Consider the following 19560-nt stretch of genomic DNA (forward strand, 5'->3'; position numbering starts at 1 on the left):
GCAACAGAACAGGGGTGTGGTCGACACCTCCCATACCACCTGCTTCGACCAATCGCCTCCAGGGGGTAGGTTTCAAATCCCCCCCAGCAGCCAATCAGATCCCTTCGCGCCTGAGAGTTACTTTTCCGAAGTCGTCGTTGCCGGGGACCGTGACGGGAGCCGTTAACAGGCGGAAACTATCCGAGGTAACGGGCTGTACCGGGGAGAGTGCTGCGGCTGCAGGTATCGCCCTTCTGTGACACCGATCAGCAGGTGAGCGCCCGGGGGGAGGGGTTGTGTATTTCGGGTGCGCGGACATGATGGCGCCGGCGTCGGACGGTTGCTGACCGGAGAGTGTGTCCGGCGCTGGTGCCCCGGGTATAACCTGTAACGTATGTACTGGGGGGCTGCCTGGTTACCAGGCTCCCGGGTGATGTCTCTGTATCTTGCATGTGATCCCCCAGCAGCCGAGGTCTGTCAGGGGCAGGGTACTATGAGCTACAGTACTCCCCAGTGCTGGGTGCTGCGCCCTGCTGCTGGCTGTAGTGTGTCCCACCAGTGCTGCGCCCTGCTGCCGGCTATAGCGGTTCCCCCCAGTGCTGCGCCCTGCTGCTGACTGTAGCGGTGCCCCCCAGTGCTGGGTGCTGCGCCCTTCTGCCGGCTATAGCGGTGCCCACCAGTGCTGGGTGCTACGTCTTGCTGCAGGTTATAGCAGTGAACACCACTGCTGGGTGCTGCGTTCTGCCGCAGGTTATAGTGGTGTGCTGGGTACTGCGCCCTGCTGCTGGCTATAGCGGTGCCCACCAGTGCTGGGTGCTGTGCCCTGCTGCTGGCTATAGTGGTGCTCCCCAGCGCAGGGTGCTGAGCCCTACTGCCAGCTACAGCGGTGCCTCCTGGTGCTGGGTGCTGCTGTTGGCTGTAGCGGTGCCCCCCAGTGCTGGATACTGTGCCCTGCTGCTGGCTGTAGCGGTGCCCCCAGTGCTGGTTACTGCGCTCTGCTGCTGGCTATAGTAGTGCCCTCCAGTGCTGGGTGCTGCGACCTGCTGGCTATAGCGGTGCCCCCCAGTGCTGGGTGCTGTGCCCTGCTGCTGGCTATAGCGGTGCCCCCCAGTGCTGGGTGCTGTGCCCTGCTGCTGGCTATAGCGGTGCCCCCCAGTGCTGGGTGCTGTGCCCTGCTGCTGGCTATAGCGGTGCCCTCCAGTGCTGGGTGCTGCGACCTGCTGGCTATAGCGGTGCCCCCCAGTGCTGGGTGCTGTGCCCTGCTGCTGGCTATAGCGGTGCCCCCCAGTGCTGGGTGCTGTGCCCTGCTGCTGGCTATAGCGGTGCCCTCCAGTGCTGGGTGCTGCGACCTGCTGGCTATAGCGGTGCCCCCCAGTGCTGGGTGCTGTGCCCTGCTGCTGGCTATAGCGGTGCCCCCCAGTGCTGGGTGCTGTGCCCTGCTGCTGGCTATAGCGGTGCCCTCCAGTGCTGGGTGCTGCGACCTGCTGGCTATAGCGGTGCCCTCCAGTGCTGGGTGCTGCGACCAGCTGGCTATAGCAGTGCCCCCCAGTGCTGGGTGCTGTGCCCTGCTGCTGGCTATAGCAGTGCCCCCCAGTGCTGGGTGCTGCGACCTGCTGCTGGCTATAGTAGTGCCCTCCAGTGCTGGGTGCTGCGACCTGCTGGCTATAGCGGTGCCCCCCAGTGCTGGGTGCTGTGCCCTGCTGCTGGCTATAGCGGTGCCCCCCAGTGCTGGGTGCTGTGCCCTGCTGCTGGCTATAGCGGTGCCCTCCAGTGCTGGGTGCTGCGACCTGCTGGCTATAGCGGTGCCCCCCAGTGCTGGGTGCTGTGCCCTGCTGCTGGCTATAGCGGTGCCTCCCAGTGCTGGGTGCTGTGCCCTGCTGCTGGCTATAGCGGTGCCCTCCAGTGCTGGGTGCTGCGACCTGCTGGCTATAGCGGTGCCCCCCAGTGCTGGGTGCTGTGCCCTGCTGCTGGCTATAGCGGTGCCCCCCAGTGCTGGGTGCTGTGCCCTGCTGCTGGCTATAGCGGTGCCCTCCAGTGCTGGGTGCTGCGACCTGCTGGCTATAGCGGTGCCCTCCAGTGCTGGGTGCTGCGACCAGCTGGCTATAGCAGTGCCCCCCAGTGCTGGGTGCTGTGCCCTGCTGCTGGCTATAGCAGTGCCCCCCAGTGCTGGGTGCTGCGACCTGCTGCTGGCTATAGCAGTGCCCTCCAGTGCTGGGTGCTGCGACCTGCTGGCTATAGCGGTGCCCCCCAGTGCTGGGTGCTGTGCCCTGCTGCTGGCTATAGCGGTGCCCCCCAGTGCTGGGTGCTGTGCCCTGCTGCTGGCTATAGCGGTGCCCCCCAGTGCTGGGTGCTGTGCCCTGCTGCTGGCTATAGCGGTGCCCTCCAGTGCTGGGTGCTGCGACCTGCTGGCTATAGCGGTGCCCCCCAGTGCTTGGTGCTGCGACCTAAGGTTATAATAAAAAAGAGCCAATAAATCCACATCACAAGGTTCTGGACTTGAGGAGACTCCAAAAACTCAAATCCTAATAGTTTTGTATGGAATCGGTGAACATCCTTAGGGGCAGTACGGACGGTGTAATGTTTAGCATTACTGCCTCACAGCACTGGGGTCATGGGATTGATTCCCACCATGGCCCTAACTGTGCAGAGTTTGTATATTCTCCCCGTGCTTGTGTGGTTTTCCTCCGGTTACTCTGGTGTCATCCCACAATCCAAAAATATACTTGTATGTTAATTGGTTCCCAACAAAATTAACCCTAGAATGTCTGTGTGTGCGTGTACATGTGGTAGAGAATATAGATTGTAAGCTCCACTCTGGCAGGGACTGATGTGAATGTTGAAATATTCTCTGTAAAGTGCTGCGGAATATGTGTGCGCTATATAAGAAACTGTTAATAAATAGATAAATATCTTCAGGACACTTGCTTTCATATCCCTGCTCCGCACAGAAGGCTTCTATGGTTCTAGGTCATGCTACAACACATCACCCAGAACCTTTATTCCAGAGCTGACATTAATTGTGCATGTATGGAGGCAGGGTCCTAGGTGTTGGAAAGTGAGCGCAAACTGCACAGCCTGGGTGACTTCTGCAAAGACAACAATGTCTTCAGGTCACAAACACCACTCAACAAGGTTGCTGACAGTATGGAGAGACTTCCAGCATCACTAAATGGCAGAGGGATGGACTGCCACTATACAGACATGTGCTGACACAAGGATGACACAAAAAGACAGCTTTGTCTGCTGAATGCTACGTGTGTGTTTTGTGGTCCATGGAGTGAGACAAAACACACAAACAATGCAATTACTGCAGGGATCAGCGAGCCTTCTGTGCACTTGGTAAATGCTGGATCCGCAGAAAGGTACATGGCCGTGTGCCGTTTGTGTAGCCGGGCCTTGCACACAAACTTGTGTCGTTGAGTCAGAAGCTCTCCTACAGCCCTGATCCAGCATTACCTTATAATTAATGTTAAAAATACTTTACTTTGGGAACAATATTATCTAGGCTGGCTTTTGTTGCCAAATAAGTGATTAATGGCATTCAGACCATCTCATTCTAAAGCATGGATTCAATTTGATGTGATGAGGAAAAACCCTGTTGCATCCTGCTGCATTGTACAGTATGTTTCACCTCGCACCCTATAGAGGTGAGCAGGAATACATACGATGTCCGGTGGTGCTGTAACTGGACAGTATGTGTCACCTCGCACCCCATAGAGGTGAGCAGGAATATGTACGATGTCCGGTGGTGCTGTAACTGGACAGTATGTTTCACCTCGCACCACATAGAGGTGAGCAGGAATATGTACGATGTCCGGTGGTGCTGTAACTGGACAGTATGTTTCACCTCGCACCCCATAGAGGTGAGCAGGAATACGTATGATGGTACTTGTGTACTTTCACGGCTCCCATCGCATGCCATATGTGATGGGATGCGATTTTTGCAGTTTTGTAAGCATTTTTTTTTTAAATCGCATGCGATTTTTAACAGAAATGCATTGAAATTAGTATCAAACATGTTCAATGGCCCCCAAATGTCATTTTTCAGGCTGTACCACCCCCACTATCAACGCGAACCCGAAGCGTGGCGAGCCCGCGAGGGGCGGCGGTACGCGTCCTACGACCTTTTCATACCCCCACTATCCACGTCGGCATGGAGTTGAGAATAGAAAGTGTGGCAAGCCCCGCGGACACCTGTGAAGCCCGCGAGGGGACGCGTATACCTGTGAAGGTATCCGTGTCCCCTCGCGGGGCTCGCCACACTTTCTATTCTCAACTCCACGCAGACGTGGATAGTGGGGGTATGAAAAGGTCGTAGGACGCGTACCGCCGCCCCTCGCGGGCTCGCTGCGCTCGCCACACTTCGGGTTTGTGTTGATAGTGGGGGTGGTACAACCTCAAAAATGACATTTGGGGGCAATTTAACATGTTTGATACTAATTTCAATGCATTTGGATGCATTTCTGTTAAAAATCGCATGCGATGGATATCGTGGGAGCCGTGATTGTACACAAGTACCCGTATGATGTCTGGTGGTGCTGTAACTGGACAGTATGTGTCACCTCACACCCCATAGTGGTGAGCAGGAATACGTACGATGTCTGGTGGTGCTGTAACTGGACAGTATGTGTGCAGCCGTAGCTAGCTGGCTCATTCATTAAATTCAGCCCTAAGATTATAATGGTGGATTTAGAACGACTTGGCATGCAACACATTCTGATTCCCATAGGTTAACTACACCATCCGTACTTGCGTTCGGGATCTTGACCGTTGCTTTACCGGCACCGGCATCCTAATAGATGTTAGGTTTCCAGTGCTGTATGTGTCCTGGTTTTATACTAACACATTCTTCTTTCTTTGATGCAGTGAAGCATTTGCACAATGCCAGGCCGAAGGTTTGCTGATGGAGAGACGGTCATGGGCAAATGGCCTGGGAGTAGCCTCTACTATGAAGTAGAGGTGGTGACGTTCAATGGGCCCACTCAGCTTTATACAGTGCGCTATAAAGACGGAACAGAGCTGGAACTCAAAGACGGCGATATCCGGGTGAGTCACGGTACAGCGCCCGCTCTCTTACAGGGATGGGACAACTCAAAGTTCATGTTTTCCTGCCCGCCCTGGCTGGTTATTTAGCACAATGGGGCTGATTCAAATGTTGTGCGTTAATGGAGCTATTCAATTGTTTCTCCAGTGCGACTCCCATTGCCCACAGCACGCACATTTTTTTCTCATAGCTTCTGGAGGTGCAAGAAAACATTTGCACGTAGTTTGGGCACCCAGATCGCACCAAACCTGGCCTTATAGATGCCCAGTCAGCAACTTTACACGGGTTTAGTTGCTTTGCGAGACCAAACCTGGATCTATCACTAAAATCATAATGTGCGTCTGATTGGACCAACAGTTGAACAACTTCGGCATGCATTACTGTAGATGGCCAGTAGGGGGGTGCAAGCAACATTTTAAACAGCCCCATTGCTTCAAAACTGCCACTTTCTGAAGATCCCCGATGACCGTGTTTGGCCACCCCTGCTCTATTCGTGTTTGTATAACTTTGTCTTTAGTATTAGTTGCATTTGGTAAGCTGTAACCATTAATTCTTTATGGCCATGTATAATATATTAGAACTAGATGGCTAACAATGCAGAGTGAGCTCAGTACATGTCCATCCTCTGGGAATACTATTGCAGGTGTTACATAGGAGTCCTGCAGTTGTATATTCCAATATTAAATGGCTCGCATAGATAGGCACTTTGCATTCCAGATGTAAGGACAGCTCTCAGTGCATGGTGCCAGTGTCCAGACTGTTGGGCTGTTCCAGCTGCTGTTCGTGGTGCCCCCCCTGAGCTCTAGTTTGTCTCTGATGGTCCCTCATTGGTTGCTCGGATGCACAGTCAGTTGCAAGTCTCTTGTGCTCGCCATATTGGACAACCTCATGCAGTAAAGGATCTGCCACTTTGGAGGTGACTGAGGAATTGCTTCACTGACGGCTGCCTCCACATTATTGCCATCGCTTGGGGCCATGTGGAGCTTTCAAACAAGGGGTTCCCCATCTTTATGGGTGCCAGGGTTTAGGAGAAAGTGTTATCTGTCCCAATCTGTTTATCCAAAATGTTTTGTTTAAGCAAGTAACACCTTTTATAATGATCTATTTGCTCATGAAGTTTGTAATATTCCTGCACACCTGCGTCGTTTGTCTGTGTCCCTTTGCAGATGGAATTGGTGACTTAATATACATTAGAAAAAAATGTAAATGAATTTTAGCAATACATTGTATGATCCTGAATATTAAGAAATAACAAATGGGATCTGACTTCCTTGCTCATTCTGACATATTTACTCTTCTAGTCTATGAATAATTTTCGAACCAAGAAAAGAACTTCCATTTCCCCCTCGAGAAGGAGGAGCCGGTCAAGGTCTCGTTCACCCGCACGTGTCCGCTCTCCAGGGCGCCCCCGATCACCGGCACGTGTCCCAACTTCAGGGTTTATAGGAACGCCTCAGCGCAAACCTTCTCCGGAACGTTCCCAGGATGTACCTGAGCAGCCGACGAGTGCAGGCAGAGACAGCCGGAAAGGGGATTATTTAAAGGTTCATCTGACACCACTGGTAAGTTTTAGCTTTTTGCGTCTGTTTTGTTTGCAAACTGCTTTTTTTTATTTTGCATGCATTCGGAGGACATAGGTGCCTTTTTCAGTATAGAAGTCCACCCAGGAGCTTGGCCACTGTCTGAGCCTACAGACCTCTTTTTTGAGACTTCCTGACCTTTCCCCCACAGAGAAGCCTTGTGCCCTTGTTCTAGCTATCTCTGCTGAAGGCTCACTGATGGTTTCCCCTCTGTTGGAGACCATGTCAGACTCCTCCGTCTCTCCTGCTTGACCTAAATAGATGGAAACCTATAACACTCCATATTAACGATTACCCAGCGCTGGTGCAACGCTCTAGTCATGACGTAATACGCTTTTCTTTCAGAAACTCCAAGATTATAATATTGTAAGAAGAAATGGTGAAGCGTCGGGCGTTCAGACAAATACTGAGTATAACAGAGAGCCAATACGCAAAGTGTTAGCACCGGTGGAGAAAGAGGTAAGAGGGCACAACCATCAGCTTTCCCCCCCTAAACTACAGGGACTTCCATAAGGTGCTACTGTTAATGGGGTAAAGTTTAATGATCAATGTATTGTGGTTCTCAGATTTCCTTCTTTGTGTAGTGATGCTCTATTTAAAGGGACCATTATCAATTCTTGCTTAGTGTTTTGTACTATTACCTCTTATAACAAGCGTAATTAGCCATTTGTTATATCTTTTTATTCTTTGTTTCATAGGTTCTGGTGGAAGAAGAGTATATTAAAAGAGAGAAGGTGTTGCGGTATAACCCCAAAAGAAACAATCTAGAAAAAAAAGATGACGATGCAGTTGTGACTACACAGCCGGCTGAGAGCTGTGTTTTGGAGTTTGGAGGGGCGATAGGCAAGTTCCTGCTAGTTGCAGCATTATTAATTCTAGTTAAAGGATGAATTATTATATTAGGGTTCCAGGCAGCTGACGGACAATGTGTAGTCAGACAATCAGCAGGTTGACACCAAAAGTTAGACATTGGCAAAAGTTAGTCATGCAGTAGTTAGACAGTGACAAAAGTTGTGGGGTATACACAAGGGGAGATTATAGCCCCATTTCTAACCATCTGTCTAGATCTTAGAAATAAAGCACAGATATCTCCGTGTGTATGGGTGACATTAATCCGCGGCCCTGTGCATCTATATCGCCTGACAAGATTTATACTGCATGCAGCCGTGTTCTGTCTGACTTTTGGTCAGTTTCTGTCTAATGCAGGCTGGGCAATAGCGGCCCCCCAGATGTTGATGAACTACACATACCAGCATGCCTTGCTTCAGTTTCAGCATGGCTACATAGCAAAAGTAATGCAAAGCATCCTGGGATGTGTAGTTCATCAACAGCTGGAGGGCCTCTATTGCCCAGCCCTGGTCTAATGCATGTCTAACTTGTGTCAGTGTCTGTCTAATGCAGGCATGTCCAACGTTGGCCCTCCAGATGTTTTGAAACTACACATCCCAGCATGCTTTGCAATAGTTTTAGCATTCTGTGGCAAAGCATGCTGGGATGTGTAGTTTCATAACATCTGGAGGAATAACGTTGGACATGCCTGGTCTAATGCATGTCTAACTTGTGTCAGTGTCTGACTTGTGGTGTCGACCTATTGACTTTCTGACTAGACACTGTGTGTGAGCCATAGCAGACTCATTAAATTCCGCCAATTGAGCTGCAGTATTCAGCCTGGTGCTCTTACACCTCTGCATATTGTGTTAAGGTGCCCACAGACGCTACAATTGTACTGTGCTATGCGTTTTTGTCTGTACAATGGTTCTATACAATTTTTCTTCCAGCTTGCGATGCAATGTGCACTTAAAAGCATGCGATGCGATGTGATGAACCCATGTTTGTAATGTTAAATTTCAGATGTAGTCTAAAAAGTACGTGCAGCACGTACTTTTTTAGACATACAATATTGGGCTCCCGGGAACGCGCATCGCATCGCACAAGCCCATAAACACCCCTAAAGTCCAAACCAATGGACTTCTCACATGCAGTGTGGTTGGTAATACATCGGTTTTATTGGTCTTCCAGGGTATGGACCATAGGTCGACACAAACATAGGTTTTTCAAATTTTTTGGTGCCTGTGTTTCAACAACACAGCATGTGAAACCCCAATTTGAGTACACTATCCCCTTGCATGGCTTGCTTCACTCGCCATGCTTTGGACCAGGTGCCTCCCTCCTGTGAAATCTGTACACCTAAACATTGTAATTGTAGTACATGTGGATGGTTAAGTGTGAAAAAAGTCAAAAGATGGGAGGAAAACCGTGTGTCGGACTTTTGTTTGTGTCAACATGTTGCCTATGTAGACCTTGTACATGTCGACCTATCATCCAGATCCCAGTCTTCTGGAGCTCTGTCATGCTGAGGTGTAGGGGTGTGTTTGGTGCGCGCGCCATCTAGTGGCCGCCGGTGCACTGTAGAGGTGAGCAGCAGCATTAAGTGTTTATTATCTGGGATTTGCTTGGTGGTGACCTATATTGATGTGCACAGCTAATACATTACATGAATGGTCTTGTTGTTCTCTAGGTGTTTCTTGCATGGTTCTGTCTATGCCGCTCTGCCTGTACTACTTGCAGTGCATGTGTGTCCAGGAGGACGCACGCCTCTTCTATTTCTACCCTCGACTGAAAATGATGGACTTGTGGGACACGACCGTCTTTGGCTACTTCCTGCTGTGGATTGGTCTGCAGGCGGTGTTCTACCTCCTTCCCATTGGAAAGGTAACATAGTTATGTGTTATTTATAGGGGCACATTCAGCTGTGACCATCACTGATAATCAAGAGGTTGTTAATTTTAATGCTCTGATTTGTCATGATGTGCCCCCCCCGCTAACAGCACCCCCACCTTTAACAGTGGCAGATAGTATAGAAAATACGGGAATTGGCACCAGAAAATCCTTTATGCTTCAGCCTATTAGACACAATTTTATGTGAGGGAGGGGGCACCTACGGGTCACTGCAGTTGGTGATGCCGCACGCATATTGGCCCATTTTGGTAACCACCACTGTTTACCCGAGGACCTCAATGGACGCAAGGCCAAATTAGTGATATCCTGGTCCAACCATGTAAGAGACTAATCATTGTGGTTCACCAGCATTCTAGTGATCGGTCGTGGAATTATGGGGTCACCTACTGTAGTGTTGGAAATAGCCAGGACAGTTCTCCTTGTGAGAGTAACATTTCATCTGTAAGCTTTCATTTATTTTTCTTTTGTTTTTAGCTTGCACAAGGCGTAATACTTGCAAACGGGAATAGGCTGAACTACAGACTCAACGGTATGTTGCTGACATTAGTCCCCTCCCCCCCTATGCGCAGAGCGTCCCTGTAACCGGTGTGTGTTCCTTTCCTTCCATCACAGGATTCCATGCTTTGGTGCTGACGATTGCGGTGGTGGCTCTGCTGCGGTACTACGAGATCAGCTTCGTTTTCATATACGAACACCTTCATCAGTTTGCCGCCTCGGCTACCATCGTATCTGTTCTATTAAGTGTTTATGTGTGGATACGTTCCTATAGAGCTCCACGAGAAGAACTCTCGGTGGCAGGAAAATCAGGTAGGTGGGTTCTAAAGAAAACGACGTGAACGTGAGACCAACCAGACATTTGTTATACTCTGCAATGTAAATATTAAATGATTGAACATGAGATTCTAGATTTAGGATATAACCTAGTATAATGGTTCTAGTTTATTTGCAGCATGTACTAGTTGGTTCTATTTGGTTGGCTGCTTTCTTTTCCCTAGAATTACTGTGTTCTCCTGTGAATCAATTCAGGGTTAATCTTTCAAATACAGTAGTTTGGGGGTGATGCAGCGATAACTTTGTACATTGTCCAAGGCATTGTATGTTGTGGAAGGAGAACTGGGTTCTATTCAGAGATTGGTTAATGGAAAATGAACTTTTAAATGTAAGGTTTAAAGTTCCATTTACAGTGTAGGAAGATTATATAAACTGCTGAGATTGACGCTTGATTCTTATTGCTACATAACTAGTTTCCCGATGCTACAGACTTGGGACACTATAATGGAGATCATGTTCTATGTAGAAGTGCGCATATGTATGTAGTCAAGGACTTTATTTGTAAAATAACTTACTTTCCATATCAATTAAAAGAAAAACAAAAAAAAAACCTCTTTACATTATCTTGTGGGACTGTGAATAGAAGTAACTATGTCATTGTGATGATAAAGGGTCTTTGTAATGCGTGCTGTTTTCTGTAGCAATCTTTGTATGCAACCAGGGGAGGGGGTAGGGAGGAGGAGAGTACATAACATAAGTTCTGGTTTTATTTATGCAAATTGCATGTAAATCACCTCTGATTTTCTAGCACTGTAACCCTAATACCCTGTACACACTGTTCAATTTGGTCTACTTCTCTATTCGATTTCTAAGCAGAATCAAATAGACATCGAACGGTCTTCAGCCGCATTCAATGTCTATTCGATCCCAATGCGTGGCCCCGCAGCTTCGAAATCAAATGGGAAAAATAGACTGCAAGCAAGACTGTACACATCTCTACTATATAGTCCGAATCAAAAGCATTTGGCTTGAAAATCACAGTGTGAACACCCCTTAAGTTTTTTTTTTTTTTTTAAATTAAGTGGTCATCCTGAAAACATGATTTACATTTGAATACGATAAGTCACTCTCCATTGTGTCCGTCTTTTCAGGAAATTTCATCTACACATTCTTCATGGGTCGGGAGTTAAACCCTCACATTGGCAATTTTGATCTCAAATATTTCAGCGCAGTTCATGTGGCACTGATTGGCTGGGTAATGTGCAAATCCTTATTTTAATTGTTGTTATTTTATCGTTTAGTCATTTGTTTTTAGTATTACTAGTCTGTGCTTTCATAGAAAGTAATATAAATGATGTCAGCCTCGTGTGTGTGTGTGTGTGTGTGTGTGTGTGTGTGTGTGCGTGTGTGTGTGTGTGAAGGGCTTGGCGGTTTTTGGTGCAGTATAAATTCTCCTGTTTTTATATGATCAGGACCCTCTAGTCCTCTATGTTGCCCACAAGACATTGCTTACCCCCTGGGCAGTCATTTGTAATATGGATCACTTTAGTTAGTTAGTGCCCAAACTCCTGCCTGAACCCCAATGTTCCAGTATCTCCCAATGGATTCAGAGAATTTGATTTAACATACGGTACTTTCATAACCAAACTTAGTGATCTATTGATCATTAAATATATATTTCAGTTGTGCATTCAAAAACTGCGCTCCCATTCGGTTCCCTTTATTCTATGGGACCACTGATGCCAATGTGCAGGGGCAATGCTGTGTCATAGTAGCTGGATATTGGGAGCACTGTAATTCTATGACTGTAGCGGAATGTTTCTTCTGCACAGCTGAGGTTTACACCAGGAATTTGGTATTCATGCAGTTGGTCAGTCATGTCTGTTCCAGATGTACGCACCATAAGTAACGTGATTGGCTTGTGTTTTCCTGTCATCACCGGTGATTAACTCCACCTACAATTCCCTCCCCAGGTTTTCATTAACTTCACAATGCTGTTAGCTGAGATAAGCATGCCGTGGAATCCTCATTACCCTTCCGCGTCGATGATCATGGTAAACAGTTTCCAGCTGTTGTATGTGGGCCACGCTCTTTGGAATGAGGTAATTGGCACTGGGCGGTTTGTGTCCCACATGACTGAAATGACGCTCCATTGCATGTTGTTAGTAATACGGAAATGATAGATACATGCAGCCGTGTAACACTGGGTATATTATACCGGGTGATGCTATTGGTAACCTAACTCAGGTGGTAATTCATATAGTCTCAGGACGTACCGTGAGCTTATAGCCTCCTGGGTTTAGAGCTCTGAGGTATTCAGGCACTACCCACAGTATGCCCCATGGATGTCCAAAAATGGCAGTGGAGGGATCTATTTGCCCCCCCTGGGGCATCTCTTAATCCATTGGGTGGGAAGTATTTTACAACCCCAGGAATATTTTTCTTATCAATGAAATCTTTAGATAGGGATTTAAAACCTGTTCCAAACTTAATACAATAAACAAATCAAACGAATTCCGAAGACGTTTGTGGAATATATGGTGAAAGTATAAGGGTCCTACATTGTTTTTTGTACGATCAAATCATTCTCCCTAGAAATGTTTTGGCGCTGTCCTCAAACCCATTGGTGTCTTATGACCGTTTCACGAGATGGATATAAAATGGCGATAATGTCACAAATTGAGATTCTCGACGCTTTAAATCCTGCAGCCGAAACCTCTGCAGAAGCCGCAGCAGTGAAATACGCTGCATTGAAAATTTACCCCATAAGCACATTTTAATACAGCAGGAACCTATTCACCCTATAATCTGTGTTATTAATGCTGAGACTATGGGGCTATTGCAGTGGGAGTGTGTTATGGTTTGGAAGCTTCTACGGATGTGTTACACGATTACTTAACTATGTGTCATTGTGTTGTAGGAAGCCATTTTATTCTCTCTGGATATTGCGTACGATGGCTTTGGTTTTATGCTGGCGTTTGGAAACCTGGTGTGGGTTCCGTTCACTTACACCCTGCAAGCGGTGTATCTGGTGTCGCACGCGGTGGAGCTTTCTTGGGCCCTTACTGCAGCCATTGTTGCTCTGAACAGTAAGAATCTTTTATTACTATACTCTCAGGGCTTCTCCCACCAACACGCGGCAGTAAAAGTAATGGGCAAGAGCGATGTCTGCAGCACAACGCAATCGCCTAAATTGTTGCCACAAGCTTCACGTTCTTTATGAGTGTGCACTAACGTTTGGGGTCTGTCTGTTTAGCTCTTGGGTACATCATATTCCGGAGGGCAAACAACCAAAAGTATGCTTTTAGGAAGAACCCAGACAGCGCCAGTCTTTCCCGTGAGTACCCCCTCATCGCCATACTTGTTGTCACTTTATGCTGATGTGCATAGCAGTGTGTAACTGTTCTCTTCCATCTCCAGATCTGAAATCCATGCCGACTGCTGCTGGCAATAGGCTCCTAATCTCTGGGCTTTGGGGATTTGTGCGGCATCCCAACTATTTGGGTGACCTTATTATGGCCTGGTCCTGGTGCCTGCCATGTGGTGAGTATCTGCAGCCTCCGGCTTTCCATGATGATCCCATATGTTCTGTTTCTGAAAGGCATCAACACCTTCTCTAACTGCATCGTTCCTGCTGGGGAATTGCATAATTGTGTGATAAATGAACAATTACCTCCATAGAGAGAAGGCTGGGCCACCTCTGTATAGAGGGTTTGTTTTTTTAGCTCCTGAATCCGTTACTTCCACAGTTAGTTTCAACAGGATCCATTATGTTCTCCAGCTTTTACAAATAGTTGTTATTGGTGAATGTGAGTCACGCTTTCACTATATTACACACAGGCTGTTCCTGCAATGCTCCAAAAAACTATCTACAGTAGTGTTCCTTCTAGGAACTGGCCAGGGCAGGGTGGTGTTGTACGGGGACATCATGAAGGGGGCATACCTATGTCACCATTGTGGGTGGGCCCGGCCAGCAACCTCACCGAAGGGGACTGGCCCGGCAGCAGGCTGTTCCAGCAGTGCGCATTTTGCCCTTTAAAAATCTGTCAGGGCGCGGCACCCTCCTAAAACAGCCTAGTGTGAACACTACACCTTGCCTGAGTGGGCACCGGAGCTATGTTACGTACTCCTGATTACTGTAGCTATCAGACCCATTATCCTGATCTAAAATGCACTAGAAATTTTGAATGGGGGTAAAGTGTATAAAACTGTTGATAAACGATAATAAAGGACTGTTTTTTTTTTTCTTTTTTCCCCCTATAGGTTTCACTGTTGCCTTGCCGTACTTCTATGGATTCTTTCTCACCGTCCTCCTCATCCATCGGGTTAGCAGAGTTGAGCACCAGTGTACAATAAAATACGGGCTGGACTGGGAGAAGTATTGCCAGCTAGTGCCATACCGTATATTCCCCTACATCTACTAGCACAAGCACCGCATTATATAACCCAAACCTTATAAGGTGTTCCAATCAGCCACAGAAGAAGTATATTTTTTGGTAAAGAGCCCGATGTAAATGTTTTTATGTTTTGTATATAATGTGTATTTTAAAGTTTTATTACATGTTGGGTATTAACGTAGCTGAGGAGCCTTACAGGGGCTTCCTGTTTTGCTATTGCACTGTGCAATGTCTTCCGTTCGATATAAAGCTAAGGCGCAAGTTTGGTACCGTTCAGCTGTTGGAGGCAAAGATTGTTCTTGGTGATCAATCATGACTGTCCGTTCATGATGTGAGATAATGGGGGATATTCAATCGCCGTTGAGCATCTCCCGTGGGCCCTATTCAATGCTGTCTTCCCCGACAGCATTTAACAGGGTTTCCTGGCAGACCGAGCCCGACATCTCTAGCTGTCGGGCTCGTTCTGCCGAGAACAGCCGGGAAGTGACGAGCTGCCGGCTGCATCTCGTCACTTCCCGGCCGCAACTCTCGGCCACGCCCCCTTCTCGACCCGCTGCAGGCGGGACATTGAATCCCGCCTGCATGTTCTCGGTCGAGCTGACCGAGAACGGGACTGGGTCACGGCGGGCGAGCAAGCTCGTCTGCCGTGACCCGAAGATTGAATACCTCCCAATACCTCTGCATTATCATTGTTCATAGTGTCTTGAGACCAGTTCCTGTACACACAGATTAGAAGGACACAGCAGATACGTTCTCAAAAGGCAGCCAGCAATTCCAAGCAGTCATTCCAAGTTTCTCAAATCGAGAAACCATTCCCGTCTACGTCTCTCGGCATAGATTTTACACCATACTGGGTCCGTTACCTTCAGGTACACAATCCAAATGAAAATTCCTTCAAATATTGAACAGATTTTTTACGTTCCTTGGTAAATCACAGCTTTGGGTGTTTTTGCACAAATATAGTCTTAATATGAAATATTAAGCAATATGAAGCGCGATTCCTTGGAGGAAACTATTTTGTGCTGAACTATTTGGGCCTGTGCCCGAAAAGCCTGTAGGATACTTGTAATATACCGCGGGCTGTTCGAGCCTCTCGCTTGCTGTTACAGATGGGAGCCCAGCTGGATATAGCCAGAAGCTGCCTCTGAATGCCATAGGAAACCCCATATAATTGGAACCTAATATCCGCTAATGCTCATAAGCTACTTGCAGGTATATATGTTTCAGTTTATGTATTGGTATTAAGGCATTGCCCCTTACAGCTTAACCCCTGCTGTGTTCTGTGTAGTTCGTAAAAAAAAAAAAAAAAATTCCATTCCGATTTCAAAAAGGTGCACTACTACATAGTAAGCATTGTGAGCCCGGTCCAGTAATATCTTTAGACAAAATGTCTACGGACATAGAGTTCCATAGAGTGCTAGCCTTTGTCTCCATGAGCGTGATCTGCAGGCTTTAGTGATCTCATGCTGGCGGTGTACTCGGGACCCTGTAATGTTCCTGGGTTGTTAGAGTGGATATCTGGGTCACAGATATTTCTACCGTAGCAGGAGAAATGCCGGTAGGTGAATTTGTGTTGCGCCACCAAAGAAGTTGTTATAAATAAAATGTTATAAAGTTTTGATATATAAATATATATGTATATATATTTTTTTCCCACCCTCATATGTTTTAAAAGCACCAGTCACCTGCCTGCAGCCTGCCCGGTACCTTGTGCGCGGAACCGTTATTGATACGGTCCGTTCCTTGCTAGCGAGTGGGTGCTTGGTGCACTGCTTTTCTCTGTGTACTTTGTTTAAAGCTTTAGTGTGTGTTTGTCAGACTTGTTTAATATCTTGTTGTGAAACATTCTTGCTCAGGACTTTTTATTTTTGTAACTTTTTTTTGCTACTGAATCAAAGTGTAAAGAAATAGTTGTGCATCTAATTGTATAAGGGTTTTCTGTGATATTAATCCAATGATAGGTCTTGCATTCTACCTCCTAATCACAATTTCACAAGACGATACCACTTAATTGTTTCATTGTTCCATAACCCAAATTTTGAGGATAACCAGGGCATATATTTTATTTTCTATGTATGTTGTTGCTAAGAATTATCAGCGACAGTTGTTTACGATGCAAACGCACTTCCAAGCTTCACGCAAAGCGCGACAATCTCCCCACACCAGGCGTATACGCACCGTGAATCCTGGCTTTGTACAAAAGTGTTTTATATACAATGTTATTTTCTAATCATGTTTTATAACGTGATAGGTTTAAAAGAGAAAATATATAACGTTTTTATATTTTGGAATGTTGTTGCTTTTCCTGTTTTTATAGAGCGATACTTTTAAACTGTTGAATGAATGCGTTCTGCGTTAGTTTTTCACAAATGTTTTTATTAAACCGTTGCAAATGTTTTCAGTCTGTTCTTATTCAATTCTTCGTATATGATCCATTGGGAATGCGTTGTCTGATTCCTCTACATACCGCCACTGGGTCTTGTATACTGATGGCTCAGAGTTTAGTTGCCTGGGCGGAAGAAAAGAGTTGGTCTAAAACATGGGTCTTCAAACTGTGGCCCTCCAGATGTTGTGAAACTACATGTCCCAGCATGCATTGCCACATTTTTTCCTATAAGAGCATGCCAAAACGGTCAGGGCATGCTGGGACATGTAGTTCCACAACATCTGGAGGGCCACAGGTTGAAGACCCATGGTCTAAATGATCAATCCTGAATTAGTATCTGTGAGCCTGGTAGCTGGCTCCAAAAATGATTTTGTTATGGACCACCAATCCCCGAGGCCCCCCTGTAAAGGTAGCCATACACAGGCAGATTTATCTTCAGATCTGGCTGGTTGGAACAAAAACCTGGTTATGGATGAGAGCAAATGACAGTTGACCATTTGCTTGGAAATGCTGGAAAACTGCCAAACTCATCCATAACCATGTTTTTGTTCCAACCAGCCAGATCTGAAGATAAATCTTACTAGTCTATGGGCACCTTAAGAGTTTCATGGCACTTAGCTTGGGAACCATTGCTTTAACCTTCGGGTCAAGTGATCTGTACTGTATAATTATTGTAGCGGCTTACGTAAATATTTTACTTGATGGCCATATATGTATGTATGTGTATATATATATATATATATATATATAATTGGCAATTCCCCAATGCTGTTCAGAAAAATTCCTGACTCGCTGGTTGCGATCATATTTGGGATTGAATTGATGATTTCCAGTATGTTGAAGTTTGCAGATGCCCCAAACCAGCCATTGACAATAATGAATGTAGTAACAGATTTATATGGGTCCCATAAGTCTACTGTTTAGTTATTAGAAGCTAAGAACAATGCACTTTGTACTGGAAAAGGAAAGTTGGCAATAGTTATGGATGGTAGGTAGGAGAACGTGCTTCAGGTAAAAGGTTCCTGGTTAATATACATAGGGGGAGGTAAGCTTTCAATATTTTATCTACGTACTCTGCATAGAATCTCTGTACTGTAACTAGGGAGTAGAACTTGCTGCAATTATGTCTCAGCTGAATGCACCATTGTGGCCAATTTGTAATGGAAAATTATTTATGTTCAGGATTAGTATGTACCAACCACACATGTCTTTTCTTACTGAGGCAGGCGCATGGGGACAAGAAGTTGGACAAACTTCTAGGTTACAATTAGTAATCGTTTTATTGCATTTGTAGAGTAAATGAGTACAAACCGTCCACATCCCCTGAGTGATATCATGTGTATATAGTGTAGGAAAGCTTCCTCAGCCTGTTACTTGGCAGAGCAGGGTCACCCCTCTCTGGATCCAATGGCTGGGTCTGACCAGTGTCGGTAAGCTCACTGCTGTCACAAAGTTAGTGGATTGTCCATTTGAGGATAATGTTCCAGCGCGTTGTGGCGTCATGTACAGCGGACACTCGTACATGTATAATGATTGGTGATCACTGGACCTGTTCATCTCGGAAGCTGCCTGGATCTGAGGAGGAACGGAAATGAGTTGACCTGGAAACCTTGCTCATCCCTAATGGGTAACCCCACGAATAGAGATCAGATATGTAATTCAGTAGCTCTATATGCACATGTAACGCGCTGTTCAGAGAGTAGATGTTTGCTTTGCGCCATTATACCGGATGACTGGTGCATATATCTTTACACCAGCATCTCTTTCCCTTGTGGAATACTCTGCTTGGGATGATAACTGATTATATTGTACTTCTGGTGCCCAACATGGACAGGTCTGTCAGAACCTGATTACTGTTGGTCTCTAAGGCTGACAATTGCCAACGCCAGGCAAGTAAAGTAGCAAAGTGCAGTATTGCACCATCTGCTTGTATGCAGCAGAGTTGTCCCATTCCTCAGGTCTAGTTGGAAGGGAAGCTACTGGGCAATGCTGCCTACACCGAAGCAAAATGACTTCTGCCACAGAGTGTTCATGCCACTGATCTACCTGGCTTTAGGAACATTGCGTACCATCTACATACTTCATGTGACTGACTGCCTCAGGACTGTGCTATAAGTACCGAGACCTGTTATAAGGCATCTAGATCATGTGCTACTTGTACATTAGTCCCTGATGTGAGCTGGTGCCTGCAGCTCTACCACTTACCGTCTGTGGGATGAAGTGTATCTGTGGCAGTGGGTAAAATCTGTCCTGATCACATTCCTCCAAGACTTGTGTTTCAGGGTTCCATCGCCCATTGTCCAGGAAGAGTCCAAACGCCAGAATCCCATCTGCGGGTGGACGCTGCTCCTAGACAAGATGTGTGCATTATTATACGTCGATGTACAGCATTGTGTCTGTACAGTCCACTGATCCAGCCCTTGTCTGTGCTTTAGGACCGGCGTCTTATGGTTATAGTAAACTTGTAAATGTGAAGTTTGATCATTCTACCATCTGTACTTGTAGCCTCTATGTTGTATACAGAGCACTCAGTGTGTTAGAAAATAGGCTGATGTACCAAACACTTCCCTCGTTTTCTGCATTTTAACTGTATGAATTATTTGCACAGGTGAGTCTTGCATGGATTGAGTGGATGACTTTGCACCTGTTGTCATACGATTATCT

The 19560-nt window shown here is 46.6% G+C and overlaps 2 protein-coding genes across 4 annotated transcripts in view; one reads left to right on the forward strand and one right to left on the reverse strand.

Annotated features, from left to right (window-relative positions):
- The first annotated feature begins 91 nt into the window (after nt 1-91).
- Nucleotides 92-16907, forward strand: LBR (lamin B receptor). 3 transcript variants are annotated; one of them, XR_014471564.1, is made up of 15 exons: nt 92-252; nt 4846-5025; nt 6325-6585; nt 6949-7062; nt 7302-7446; nt 9122-9315; nt 9817-9871; nt 9955-10149; nt 11265-11368; nt 12087-12215; nt 13034-13202; nt 13370-13450; nt 13534-13656; nt 14377-15379; nt 16186-16907. XR_014471564.1 is itself a non-coding variant. In XM_083175562.1 (14 exons), exons 2-14 carry the CDS (start codon nt 4861-4863, stop codon nt 14535-14537), a joined length of 1896 nt encoding a protein of 631 aa, XP_083031688.1. In that variant the 5' UTR covers nt 92-252; nt 4846-4860; the 3' UTR covers nt 14538-16907. The 3 variants fall into 3 exon arrangements, 1 of the variants encoding a protein (XP_083031688.1); XR_014471565.1 differs by having other exon boundaries at nt 14377-14609; XM_083175562.1 differs by having other exon boundaries at nt 14377-16907.
- DNAH14 (dynein axonemal heavy chain 14) overlaps nt 16878-19560 on the reverse strand; it is a 217272-nt gene continuing 214589 nt past the window's right edge. Inside the window, exons 84-86 of the mRNA XM_083174857.1 lie at nt 19102-19245; nt 18208-18471; nt 16878-17019 (exon numbers count right to left, since the gene is read on the reverse strand). Of these exons, the coding sequence (XP_083030983.1) occupies nt 18259-18471; nt 19102-19245 (357 nt within the window). The 3' untranslated portion in view covers nt 16878-17019; nt 18208-18258. The remainder of the gene's footprint in view (nt 17020-18207; nt 18472-19101; nt 19246-19560) is intronic.

The sequence above is a fragment of the Crinia signifera genome, chromosome 3 (assembly GCF_055691185.1).
Source record: "Crinia signifera chromosome 3, ASM5569118v1, whole genome shotgun sequence".
NCBI lineage: Eukaryota > Metazoa > Chordata > Amphibia > Anura > Myobatrachidae > Crinia > Crinia signifera.

Bases quoted from the DNA above. Each gene is read 5' to 3' on its own strand.
- LBR (XM_083175562.1), top strand. From the start codon at position 4,861: ATGCCAGGCCGAAGGTTTGCTGATGGAGAGACGGTCATGGGCAAATGG. The intron at 5,026-6,324 runs GTGAGTCACGGT...TTACTCTTCTAG, and splicing joins TCAAAGACGGCGATATCCGG to TCTATGAATAATTTTCGAAC. The intron at 6,586-6,948 runs GTAAGTTTTAGC...CTTTTCTTTCAG, and splicing joins AGGTTCATCTGACACCACTG to AAACTCCAAGATTATAATAT.